A 13,313-nucleotide genomic window follows, 5' to 3' on the forward strand; every position below is an offset into this window, starting at 1 on the left:
ATGGTCGAAACTTTTCCCTTTTTTCTTTCCAAGCGAGTCTTTTCACCAACAGCCCAATCGCCTCATTAGCATAGCAACAATAGGCCAATTGCTCCGCTGCGCAACAACCTGCGCGCGAATGGACTCAGGTAGCCAAGAAAACGCCCGCCACCGTCGCGTTTGGGGTGGATTGGGCTAAGCTACTTTTAAACACAGCAGGACTCTTGGCAGGCGAGAGGGAGGGAGGTGAGACAGGAGGGGAGGGGTTTATTGTGATGGAGGGGCGTATGTGTGTTTTTAAAGTCACTATTCTTGCGATCTTCTTCGTTGAGTCCATTTACTTTTTCGTTCTCACATCCTTCTGTTCTTACTTTTGCTATCTAATTGCTCTCTGCCTCTCCCTTTCTTCCCCCTCTTTAAATAACTTTTAAACTTTAAACTAGATGCAGTTTTACCTGCAAAGCTGTCAAAAGGAACATTCCCATGGGCTCGAACGGATCTCAACGTGCAACCCGATCCTATGCTCGTTTACAAGTGTGCGTGGCGTGGCGCTAGTTTACTCCCGATTGTGATAAGGTTTTACCCGCGCAGCCCTGTCCTGTTCGTGTTTACCCAGAAGTGAGTCCTATCCCACCGAGGTCGATAGGATTCCTTTCCATAGGGTTGCAGTTCTTTGACTTAAGGACACTACTGCGTTGAGGAGTTCCCAGCAAAGCACTCCATCCTTCCTTTTCTGATTTGGGTTTTGTTTCGCCAAACTGAGGCCTATTCTCCCCCCTACATCGTAAGGACTAGATTTGAACCAGCAGCTCCTTTTAGGTGACGAAAACAACAACGCCCACTTCCTGGGGTTTTTAACATCTCTCCCCCTCCCCGTCCCGCCGTGGGGACAACCGAGAGTCTATTATGTTTTTGTGTGGTTTTCTTTGCGTCTAAGGACAAGCGACGCTTGGGCTGAAAGATACATTCGTGCAAATAATCCTAGGCTGCGCCAGTATTGTCCAAACGTGGGATCCTGAGCGCAATTATTTCGGAATAAGTTCGGCAGAAATCGAGGAGAGCTGTGGCCGAGAAAGGCGGCGGTGCAGTTCGGGGAATTTTAGATTCCGGAGTTAATAGACTTGGTGGGTGGGTGGGATATCGTTACTTCAAGATGTGCCCTGACGCATTTGGGGGGCCTTCAACTCGTTCTGCTGAGTGGAGTCCTGAATTCTTCTGCCACCACCCCCCAATCCTGCCCTGTAAGGGCACCACGGAAGTACAGTATTAGGAACCGATCAGAGGGCAGAGACAGTGGACAGTGTAGGAAGTTGGGGGTGGGGTGGGGAGTGGTCTCCTACTCTACCTGTTTGAACCCCATGCAAACCTTTCTCTCAGCCACTTGAAGAAAGGCATAAACGCTTAGCCCACAGGCTATTTTGCTCTGTGATCCTAAGCAGACCGCATTCAGACGAGTACAGACAGGCAATAAGATTTACCTCCGGAAGACTGCAGTGTTTGGGGTCGGATGGAGGATGCGAGGGAAACGCAGTAGTACCACCGGAGTCAATGCCACCTGAGCTTAAACTGGGAGCTGCGAGATCCAGTTTCAGTTCCCGTTACCCTCACCCTCTTTTATGCGAAGGCTTCTGCCTGCTCTCTCTTTTCGGAACCCGAGGGCGAATGCTGGAACATGTGAAGTCATACTAGAAAGGAAAGTGCCTCATAAGCATGTGCAGAGTGTTTTTCTCTCAACAGCACTCTGTCCCCACAGCATTCAGGTTTAAACAGCAGGTTGCAGAGCATCCTGACTGGTTCGACCAGGGTCCCGGCATTGCTGTTTTGATCAGCACTGACACCAGGGACAGACAGGTAGGTGCATATGTGAACTTGCCCCTAAATATAGTGAGGACTGCAACCTTGAGCTCCAATGGGAACGGCTGCGCCCCCTTCCTCTCCAGCTCCCCGAGTGCACACCTGATTCCTTTCTTATATTTGCTTTGTATAGCTCAAACACACTGTTTCATAATAGATCCCTTCGGACTGGGGTTGTTGGTTTTTTTGCCATGGCTGACACTGTTTTTGATTTTTAATCCGGATTCATTTCGGATCGCTCAGGTTGGGGTCCTCCTCTGTCTTTTACTAGAAACCCTGCTTCCTGAGACAAAGAAGCAACATCTTTCCTACTCTCCCAGCTTTGCAGGTCAGGATCAAAAGACACCAGGTGTCAAGGCAGGTGTGCTGCCGGCCCTTTTATAAGCGAATCGTCGCATTTGGCGGATTCAGATACCGGCATGCGTACATTCTCATTGGGGTCTGTACGTGTCTGGATAAAGAGGCCACCTAGAGCTGCAATTCGAGACCAGCCTCCTGAATAGAACCAACCTTCCGCGATGCGCTCCTATTGTTGAACCACAGCGAGATCTACAGGTCCAAGGAGGCAGAGGCATCCTTTGCACGGGAAACGCACTGCAATTCGCCTGTCTGGGAGACTCTGAAGTTCCCCCAAAAGGAGACCTAAACCAGTTAAACCGGATGAAATTGGATTAAGGTCCACTGGAGAATTTAGAATTTGGCATCGACTCAGGTTTGCTCTGGCTTAAGCAGCTTGTAGATCGGGATAGTAAGGGATTTTCTTTTCTTTTTTTGAGAGAGGGGAAAAAAATCTACAAGTCAACGCCACGGCACCAGAGATTCTGGACGACCCAAGAAACGGCGAGTTTCCCCAGAGATTCTGGACGGCCACAAAACGGTGAGCCCCCTTTATCGGATTCTGCAGGACCACCGCGCCTGGCTGGCTCCCTCGCCACCTCTGGGCTCTTCCTAGGAATAAAAGAGTCGGTGCACTGTCCGTTGATGGTCCACTTCCAAGGGAGCTGTGGGGAGGTGGCGAGAGAGAGGCCACTCCGACTAAGGCGCGGTCTCCCTTCCTCTCACCCCTCTGATACACAGGAGTCCAGGGTCCGTCTAAAACGCACATTGCCTTGACGCTAGGGCGCTCGTGGCAGATCAATGTGCACGCGCGCGCGGCCCTGCGCCTTCCAGCGGCGATTGCGCCACTGGGCTCCCAGGCTCTACCGGGAGTGGAAGATTCCCCCCAACACACACACACACACACACACACACACACACACACACCTCAATACTACTGCCGGTTGCACGGACGCACGGGAAGGGGGTGGATCTCTCTCTCTCTTTCTCCGCTCCTCTCCTCTCTTCCGCTGCCGGAGAGAGAGGGAATCAGTCCAACCAGCCTCCTTGGCGGCACAGCCGTGTGGGAACTTCGCAAAGCTTTGGGTGCTCCCTCCCGCCGAAGACTTCGGCGGTTGCGAAACCCAACAGAGAGCTAGAGGCGTGCAGCTTTTGCAAGACTCGGGGAATTGCATTGCCGGACAGGGCTTCAAGCCCTCGCAGGAACCGAAGCTAGTGGTAGTAGTTCCCCAGGTGGCTGCAGAAAACCGACCTAAACACACACACTCGCGCGCGCACTCACACGCGCGTATCTATAAAGATTAGCGAGCGAAGGGCCTCAAGGCGCCGCGTCGCCTTCTCCTCCCTCTCCCTAGCAGCGCCTTCCTTCTGTTGCCCGCCTGATAGCGGCTGGATGAGTCCCAGTTGACTTCAAAGCCACAGGTCGAAAGCGAGGCGACTACTTGAGAGTAAGTGGAAAGAATGGCCGGCCCTGGGAATGTAAAGAAAACGCGGGGTTCTAATCAATCGCTTAGGGTCTTCCGTCCCCTTGAGCTGAAATCAGTGGCGCTTCCTTCCTTAGAATTAGTGGGGGAGGGGGTGCTGCAAAGCCCACACCTTTTGTGACAATCCCCATACTGTTTGTACAGCGCTATGGGGAAAGCATGATTAAGATGAAACTGGGACTAGTCCGGAATAAGATCTACTTGGGTGGCTACCCGCCTCGCGGTGGGGGGGGGGGGGAGAAGATTCAGTCCGAGGGGGTTAGGCTCAGAATACTATAAATACAGTATTTGCGACCCGATCAATATCTGCATAGCTGTACTTAAGCCAATGCCATTCTGTTAAATAGGGACAAAATAGGAAGACAAAACAAAAAACCTTAACTTTTATCCAGCCTCATTTGGACACATTTTCCACGGAAGTGTGCTTAGGATCAGGTTTCTTATAGGTAAGTTATGCTCCATTCAAACAAATGTCAGGTGTGTGCCCCCCCCCAGCAAATGCCTTAAAGATTTAGGATTGCTTTCCATGACTCAGCCAAAGTTAAGCACTCTTAAGTCCCTGGAGATTTTCAGTTGGAGAGAGTTTAGCTTCTGGTAAATCTTTCCAGTGAAGTCAATGGGGTCCCCTGTTTACGATCGTTCCCAAGGGATAATTGGAGTACTGAAAAACCATTCGGAATAAAAGAAACTGAAGGCAAGAGCTGAATTTTAACTTCCTCGGATCGTTTACTCGACGAGGAAAAGCCACCGGTTTCAATAGCGCACCGAGTTCACTTTTCCCTGTTTGCGGGGCCTGAAATCGGAAAAAAAGGCGCGAGCCACAAGGAAGCGGCGCAAGTTCGGCCACAGGTTGAGCATGGAAGTTCGACGCGGAGAGGGAGAGTTTCCCAACCCTGCTTCCCTTTGGAAAAGAAGGCCCCTACCTTTCACCCAGTAAAAGCCTGCGAGGCCTAGTCTAGCGCGGAGCAGCGTTTGCCTTTGAAAGTGCTCAGAATTGGAGCACTTTAAAGAGTTAGAACTCCTGCAAAACTTAGGCTGGGTCTAAAAAAACCTTTCACACAAACCAGTTTTCGGCGACCAACATAAAGAGAACCAGTTTAGAGGAAAACTCCACCAACGGTTTGCCAGATCAGTGGTGGTTTAACATCAACAGCGATCACGCGGCAAGTTTCTTTCGAAATGTTGGTGGGGGCGATTGTCGTGGACGAGGAAGCCCGTGGCGCCGTTTGCTGCTCCGTGGGCTCTCTTCCCCCACCTGTTGAGCAGCCATCAAAGGTCTCCTTTACGCAAACAATTTTACGCGCTGTGAATTGTCCTTATGAGGTGGCTTGTCCTCCCCAAAATGCCCCGAGAGAGGAACCCCAAGTCGCTCTTCGTCTGTTGGGTCTGGATCCGAGCCTCCTAGTTTTCCCTATCCTTATCCCCAGACAAAACGAGGAAGAAAAGCAAAGGCGGGCGGGGGTGGAGAGAAGAGAAGAGAAATCGCGTTACCTGCCAGTCTCCCATTTTCGCAAGGAGTGACATTCTGGCTCCGGGCTGCCTATCACAAGGTCCCTGCCGGTCATGGAAGGAGTGATCTGCCCGCCTGCCTCTCCTGCGATCTCTTTAGGCAAAGCCTTCTTTTACCTGCCTGAGGAGCTCACCTGGTCAAAAAAAAAAAAAAAAGGCAGGGTGCTGCCTGCCCGCGCCTGCGCACTGGCGCAGGAATGCATTTCGACCAGCTCCCTTCCAGAGCTCGCAACCTGTCTCCGCGGGTGATGGATTTATAGCAAACAGCAGCTCTCTGGAGCGGAGTTTCTTGACTTCCCACCTCCGGGGAGCCGTCCTGATCGCCTCCTGGAGGGGATCAAAACAGCAGGGAGTCAGAGGAGCTGCTGGGATTCCTCTTTCCCCTCTCGTCGCCTTTCTCCCCTCGCCCCCACTCTTCTTCTATTGTTTGGCTTTACTGCAGTGTGGAGAAAAGCCAGGGGAGTGAAATTGGGTGTATATTGGTGGCTGGGCGAAGAAATAGGAGAGCGAGAGAGATGGAGACCGGCAACTAACTCCCGCTGGCCCCAGAGATCCGGAGCGTGGAGCCGGCGCTGCTGGGCAACCTGATTTTGAGCTGGGGGGGGAGGGGGGCAACGACCGAAATAAGGAGAGACGAGGAGTTTTGTTTCGAAAAAGCAGCTGCCACAGGGGTTCAGTTGCAGATTTGGGTGCTTTAGGTCTCCTGTTGCTCGGGGAAAATAAAGACTTCGCTAGAGAGAGGCTGTCTGCTGGGACAAGCAACCCCCCCCCCTTCCAACGGAGGGCAATTGCTCTCCAGACCCCCCTCCCTTCTTTTCCCCGGCTTTGAGACATGACTGGCGAGGATTCCCCTTCCCCTGGTTCTGATAGCGGGCCGCGCGGCTCTGTCTGCGCGGCATCCTTTCAACGGCCCTTTGCCAAGACGACCCACTTGCGCAGAAGCGCCCGTCGAGTCCGGATTGGAACTCGATCGGCTTTGGCTCAAAATAGCCGGGGCTGTAGGACGAGTTGAGGGCCAGAGCAGCAGCAGAGATGATATGCACCGGATCTCTCACGGTCAATAAAGCGGGGATTGTTTTAAAATGTGTTCGGTATCCGTTAGCAAGACAGTTAAGACTTTTTGGAAAACTAAGCCTGGGGCGCGGGAGGCAGTAAAAACAGCGCTGCGTACGCGGAAGAATTGCGGGTTCCAGTTGCTACAGCGAGAGGCACGATTCTGTTAAATCGTCGCCGTTCATGGGTTTAATTCAAATTGTGGATCGGGTTGTTAAATTCTGCACGGACTCTGTTTACCGAAACAATGCAGCTGTTGGAGTGATAATAGAATGGAGGAATGGGGTATAAGACAACTAAAAGCAGCATCATTTATGGGTTTAATATTTTAAGTGTTCGGGGTCTTTTCAAACGCGTCTGGCTTCACTTTTCCATGGTGAACAAGGGGCTTCCACTATTGTTCCAGAAGAAGCTGGGTCTGCTTAAATGTATGAAAGGATATTTTTCACCTAATTACGGCGAGCGAGCAGCAGAGCCAGAGCCAGTGGCGTAGCGTGGGGGGTGCAGGGGGGGCGGCCGCACCGGGCGCAACATCTGGGGGTTAGGGTTAGGGGGCGCAAATCCACGGGTTAGGGGGCGCAAATTACTTGCCTTGCCCCGGGTGCTGACAACCCACGCTACGCCACTGGCCAGAGCAGATCACCGCAAACAGTAGTTTTCGTTTTACCAACTTTCAGAGACTTTCCACAAAATGTTAAACTTCCTCCCACAAAATAAATAAATAACAAATCTTAAGACAAGGTCTAGGAGTTTTCAAAGCCTTCTTTTCCCGAGAGTTTAATAAAAAGGGGGGGGGAGCCGCACTTCCTGTGACGCCATTGTGTGCAAGTATCGGACGAGAGATCTGCGCGGAACTGTGCTTGTATCAAGATGAAACTTTGTAGGTGGAAAGGGAAATGCGGTAATAAAAAGAGAGTCACGCTCCTTTCTCCTTTTCAGCTCTGGTCCCGACGCGCTGAGCCGGATCTCGGCTAGGAAATAAGTTTTACTCTAGAGTAGCTCGGTAAAAAGTTTAGGGTCAGTGGCGTCTGTAGAATCTGCCCTCTCCCTAAATACCTGGAAAAAAGGACGGGAAAGAACCTGCATAGCCGCGAGGTGATTCTCTCTGGGTAGACAGAGAGACTTTGGTCAATTTCAGAATTAGGGGAAACAGTTGCATGGTCCCGTTTTCTGAGTTTCAGCAAGAGTGGGACATCAGAGAGGGAGAAAGAAAGAAAGAAAGAAAGAAAGAAAGGAAGGAAGGAAGGAAGGAAGGAAGGAAGGAAGGAAGGAAGGAAGGAAGGAAGGAAAGAAAGAAAGAAAGAAAGAAAGAAAGAAAGAAAGAAAGAGGAAGGAAGGCAGGCATTAGAGAGAGAGCTAGCCATGTATGTAGGATTTGACTGAAGGCGCGCTTTGGATCCTGTTCACCAGTGATGCCTTCAGGGCGCAGGACCTTGGGACGGAAATCCAGGCCCCACCAAAACCAGCAGAAGGAGCAGGAGAGCTTCCCAAAGGCAACAGGTCCGGCTTCTCACATTTTGAAGCAAAACACCTCACCTGTCTAAAAAGGGAACTCGCGCCCTCCCCTCCTCACGGGACCACGAATCAGAGTCCACAGCGCCCTAACTGTGCCACTGCTGCTCAAAACAACCCCAATTTAAGCAGGGAATGAGAGACCCTTTAAGTCACCAGACCTACATCAGCTGCGTTGGGTTGCGGATCGGTGCCCTAGTTTTTACACAAGTTTTTCGCAAGGGACTTCCTGGAAACGATCCCTTTCCCAAAGGAGGGAGGTTTTGCACACGCCCTAAAGTGGGGTTCAGGTAGCTAAGCAATGTTTAAAATTTATTTTAAGGGAGCGCCTTTTATTTTTCCGAAGGGCAAAGAGTTCTTCCGACTAGCAATTACGAGATTTCTATCCCTGCGGAGGGGGCAGGGCGGGCTGGGAAGTAGAAATCTGGGCCCAGCCAGATATTTGCAACGAAACAGCCACCTATGACCACCAAACACTAGCAACATCTTCACCACGGTGCTTTGAGCGCCAGGAGGGCTCAGAACCAAGCTATGCTCTGAATGAATCCAGCTCACGGATTTCCCCCCTGGTCAATTCTCCATTGGGATTGCTGATTTCAAAGGTCTCCGGCCGAAATCCCTTGTGAGTCTCAGTCCCACCAACGCCCACTGGTAAGCCTTTAAAATCAACGAGCTTAGATCCAGTCCCATGTGCGAATCTCTGTGGCATCAAATTTTCCCTCTGCACCTGGTCCGTCCTATAAAAAAAGTTATATTAAGTGGCTCTAAACCCTTGGAGAAGGGCGAGAGGACGCGGTTTAATCGGAAAAGAAGTGTCCGGGTCTGCCCGATTTCTCCCCATGGACAGCAATAGCGTGAACAGGTTTACCCCGCTGAAGGGTAGGCTGTTCAGAGGGCGCAGCAACAGGTGAGAGTCGTTAGGAACTTCAACGGGGGAAGGCTGACAGATGGGCGGGGAATAATAATAATAATAATAATAATAATAATAATAATAATAATAATAATAATGGTTGTGGGTGCAAGTCGGCTCGGAATCCTGTAGTGTTCTATTTTGGGTATCTGCAAAAAAATAGCGGAGACTTCAAACCCTTTACTGGGATGCAGTGGGATGTACCTCGTGAACCACCAACCAATTGCTTGGATTATAAATTCCTATTGCAAGCAATGGAAACTTGATTCAAGAATGTATGAAACTCACCCGATATTCCACTTTTCGAGTTTCTGCCTGTTGCAACATGAAACTGGCAACCTTTCCTTGCTGATTCCCAGCAATATATACTTCTACTGTTAGTGGAGGTTCCACTGAGTTATCATTCCGTTTGGAAAACCTCGCGATTGACACTCCCACCCCCCTATACATCTCTTTTTTTAGCCGTCTAAAACAGCGGATATCGCCACATCTAGCGACCCTTTGAGCTCAGCGAGGCTTACTGCCAAATCAGTGGGCATAGGATTGCAGCCTACATACGGACAAGTTTCTGGTGTGCTGCAATCTCATTAGTCTGCAACTGACGGCCAATCAGTTGCATTGGAGTATATGGGACAAGTAGAAAAAAGTTTTCTCTGCATTCTTAGAACGTTATGACCCTCTTATCTTGCTTCTCGTCAGGATGAGCAAAAGGTAGTTTGGGATCTACTGGTAGATCTCTGGATGATTTAGATCAGCAAGGGTTTCCAAATCCCAAGAGCAGCAAAATTAGTTTGCTAGGGGAAGGGCGTTTATGGGGTGGACTGACTGACATATTTAGTGTCAAATGACTTAGGAGCTTGATTCTGGTACTGATCACACATTCTTTAGCTCCTCCTGTTCTCAGAGGCACATCTTTACTTGCTTGTTAACAGAGTCACTATTTTGCACCCTGTTCCGATTGGTAGACCTCACGGTTGCATTTACAAAAATACAACAAAACCCCACAGCCCTGAAGTATGTGGACTAAGCTAATCGCAAATCTGCCCCAAGCAAATAAATGTGACTGAGGCGCTAGTCCGTGTGAATCGCGCAGCTATTGTTTAACATAGATTTAGAGCCAATAATAGTGCTAGGCGCTGCGGCTTCCCCCAATTACGCGGAGGACCACGAATCTGGGCTAATGTTGGACTTTGGGTGATCGTCATCGTCATCAGAACAACATACTGGTCCTAGTCTTGCTCCCTATTCCTGCTGAAGCCAGATTCAATCCTATGCCTATGTATCCCGAAGGAAGTCCCACTGAATCCAAGGGGATTTACTCGGAGGTAAATGCGTATTGCAGCCCTGGATGCAGTGTGCTCCATGGAAACCGAGCCGTCAATAACTTCACCTGGATCGGCGCCAAAATCAATTCAACAGAACATCATTTCCAAGCTGGTCTTAGGATGGGGGTCCGAGGCAGAAAATACCCTTGAACTGTGTGGATTGAATCCCCAATCTCCCGGGGAATCGCGCGGACCATCGTAGATGGAGGGTCCCGGGAATTTCTCAGCCTAGCCGCGCCCATGCAGAAACTATTCGACTTCATCCCAGTCCCAGCGCCTCGGGGCGACCTGCTGCAGTTAGAGTGAACCGGGAAACACGCGATCCGCATTATGCGAGGTTAGATACGTTTAGATTGTCGGACTGTAACAGCCGGCAAGGTAGAGACGCTGCATTAATTTCTCTCCCGCTCTCAAAGGTGGGATTCTACCCTGGGCCAAAAAAAAAAAAAGGGCGGGGAAAAGTTAGCAAGGATCTGGGAAAGAACCATAAACGCGCCTCTTTGGCAGTGGAAAGGAGGTTGAAGGTGACACCTCAAAGGAACCTACACTTTTGCACCTTGGAGATTGTAAGCCTTGAGGGGAGGGCTTGCCTCCTAGCAAAATTAATTGAGCAAAATTAAAGTGCTGCGTTCAGTAGGTTTCTTCCACAGTACTCAGTGCAGACTAGCCAAAATCTAATCTTGATACTTATACAGATATAACTGAAAGGAGAAAGGACACGATCCAGCCAACACTGAACTGTTTTAGATCTCTTTGGCTTTAGCTAGGGGATTCACTGCCTCTCTTCGAAATCAAGAAGACATAAAAATAGTTGGCTGGCTGGGTCGTCGTGCCTGCCTAAATCTCCTCGGATTTCATTGATGTTTTCCCAGGTTGCAGCTCTGAAACCGCTGGTTCCCACTCATGTAACCTACACGTGAACACAAGGGTGTCAGGGGGTTTTCTGGCCCCAGTACACTGTATGTAGTCTGAGTCCTCCACGTCACCCGCAATATATTGGCAAAAACTATTATATCGCCTACCACACCCTCACTAGCTCCTCCTTTGGTTTATGGTTCTGTTGTTGCTGTTGTTTAGGCTGCTACTTGGGAGTAAGTACCTTTGACTCTACTGGGACTTATTCCAGAGGAAACCTGCATAACAGGACCGTAAAAGGCCACAACCTTTTCGGAAAAGTGGTCCAAGCGGCGGCCTATGATGGCCCCATAGCCTTGACCCATGAATTGTGCATTTAATCCAAAAACCCGGTGAGATTATAACGTAGAATTTTATTTCTCTCGCACCCTCCCATTTGCTACCTAGGAACTGGCCAAGAACTGCCATCCCCGCAGAAGAGAACGTTGCGCCCGATCCTAAACAGATAACCAGTTGTCCGGAAGTGGAGTCACTGCAGCCGACAGGAGTGGACTTCGACCTTCCAGGCAGCCTGATCTAACTCCGTTAAACTAAAGCCCAATGGGGGCAAGGGATTAAAACTGGTTTAATCCCCAGTATTTTGGTTTACATCCGCCAACAAATACAACTAACCCAGCACTGAGTCCTCACCCCCTGCCCAGAGATTATTTCTTCTGTGGATCCTTTCAAAGTGCGCGCGCGGAGAGGGGGGGCGTTTCTTCCCCCTCCCCTGCGGCGCAATTGGAGCGGGAGGATTGTTCTGTAAGCTTTCGCAAGTTGCTGCGGAGGCATGGCCATTATCAGCCTGAGATTTTCCTTCTGTTTACACAGCAATCCCGGCATCAAAGGAGGCGAAATCACCACTTATCCGTCCTGTCAAAAGTTTAATCCGCCCTGGAGGAAAAACCGTATAAATACTTGTGCGGGGAGAGGGACGGAGGCGAGGAAACCAGAGGACACACTTCAAAACGCAGCTTCTTCTGTGACTTAAAACGCATTTGAATATTGGCAAAGGCTGCCCGTGGAGCAAGACGCCCTCCATCAATAAATCCATTGTCTGCTGAGTAATTTTCTTCTCGCCCCACAAAATAAGAAAAGACATTAGAAGGACATTATATACAATCCTATATCCATTTATCTGGAAGCCCCTTGAACTCCCACTGAGTTTCTTCGGGATAGAGTTGTACAAGATTGCGCTGATAGGGAAATATTTGAGGCAGTTTATAGAAGCGTCCACTCCTTAGCCTTTTGTTGCGGAATGATCTCCCTCGAAAATCAGAGGGAAGGCAATAATACTTTCCATAAAGAACTTCCCTGTTCTACAAGTATTCTTATAAATGGGCCAGGAGTTCAGCTGGGAATTCCCACTGTTTTCCGTCGTGAAACGTCCACGGGTTGCAGCGGAAGAGGCTCAAATACGCCTCGGTAGAAAGCGAAGGGCATTGAGGTTCTAGGCGCACGCGCTTGTGAACCCCATTGGACTCACTCAGTGCGGCTTCTGCGCAAAGATTCTCAGCGCAGGGTTTACCTCCGGAGTTGCTTTTTGGCTAGAGATCGTGGCCCTGTCCGTTCACTTCACGTGATGAATTTGGGGGTGGAAGAAAGGGGTTGTTAAAAAAAAAAAGTTCTGGGTCACGAGCAATCCAGACAAGCAACCGGATCTGGATCCCGGAACATGTTAAAGTCTAAATTGAATGAGGTTTGATGTGTAATTTGAGCGATAGATAGAGAGGACGGGTTGTTGCTCACATTACTGCCCTCGCTATAGTGACAAACCCACTTACCTGGAGGCAATGCGGAGCTGAAGACCAGTGGGTGACGGCTCGATCCTAAACATATTCACTCGGAAGTAAACAAGCCTCGGTTTTTTGCTTATAAGGGAGACTGATACGTCTTCAGGCAGGGCTAATTATCCCTAGATATACGTACGTGTGTGTATTTATTTGTGTGTGTGTGTGTGTGTGTATACACACACCCCGAGGGACGCGGGTGGCGCTGTGGGTTAAACCACAGAGCCTAGGACTTGCCGATCAGAAGGGTGGCGGTTCGAATCCCTGCGACGGAGTGAGCTCCCGTTGCTTGGTCCCTGCTCCTACCAACCTAGCAGTTCCTAAGCACGTCAAAGTGCAAGTAGATCAATAGGTACCGCTCCGGCAGCTTAGTCATGCTAGCCACATGGCCTGGAAGCTGTAGCCGGCTCCCTCGGCCAATAAAGCGAGATGAGCGCCGCAACCCCAGAGTTGGCCACTACTCGACCTAATGGTCAGGGGTCCCTTTACCTTTATACACACCCCGCCCAGCCCCTCCGGGTTTTCACATTACAGTGGGAAAGACCAACAGGCTTCTATGTATCGTATATGAACACTCTCTTATCCAGTTTTGTGTTTACTTATCTTTAACAGATAATCTGAGCATTAGTTATAAATAATACGTACATTTAGAGTAACCCTCGTGAAT

General features: G+C 50.0%; 1 protein-coding gene and 1 long non-coding RNA gene across 2 annotated transcripts in view; one reads left to right on the top strand and one right to left on the bottom strand.

The window, feature by feature from the left end:
- TFAP2A (transcription factor AP-2 alpha) overlaps nt 1-5,299 on the bottom strand; it is a 29,311-nt gene extending 24,012 nt beyond the window's left edge. The window contains exon 1 of the mRNA XM_081206366.1: nt 5,145-5,299. Coding sequence (XP_081062492.1) covers nt 5,145-5,177 — 33 coding nt within the window. The 5' untranslated portion in view covers nt 5,178-5,299. The remainder of the gene's footprint in view (nt 1-5,144) is intronic.
- Nucleotides 75-11,924, top strand: LOC308593988. Its single transcript, XR_014011192.1, has 2 exons — nt 75-2,710; nt 11,265-11,924. It is a non-coding gene; the product is annotated as an uncharacterized lncRNA (long non-coding RNA).
- Nucleotides 11,925-13,313: the final 1,389 nt, after the last annotated feature.

Source organism: Podarcis bocagei (genome assembly GCF_964188305.1).
Source record: "Podarcis bocagei genome assembly, chromosome: 8".
NCBI lineage: Eukaryota > Metazoa > Chordata > Lepidosauria > Squamata > Lacertidae > Podarcis > Podarcis bocagei.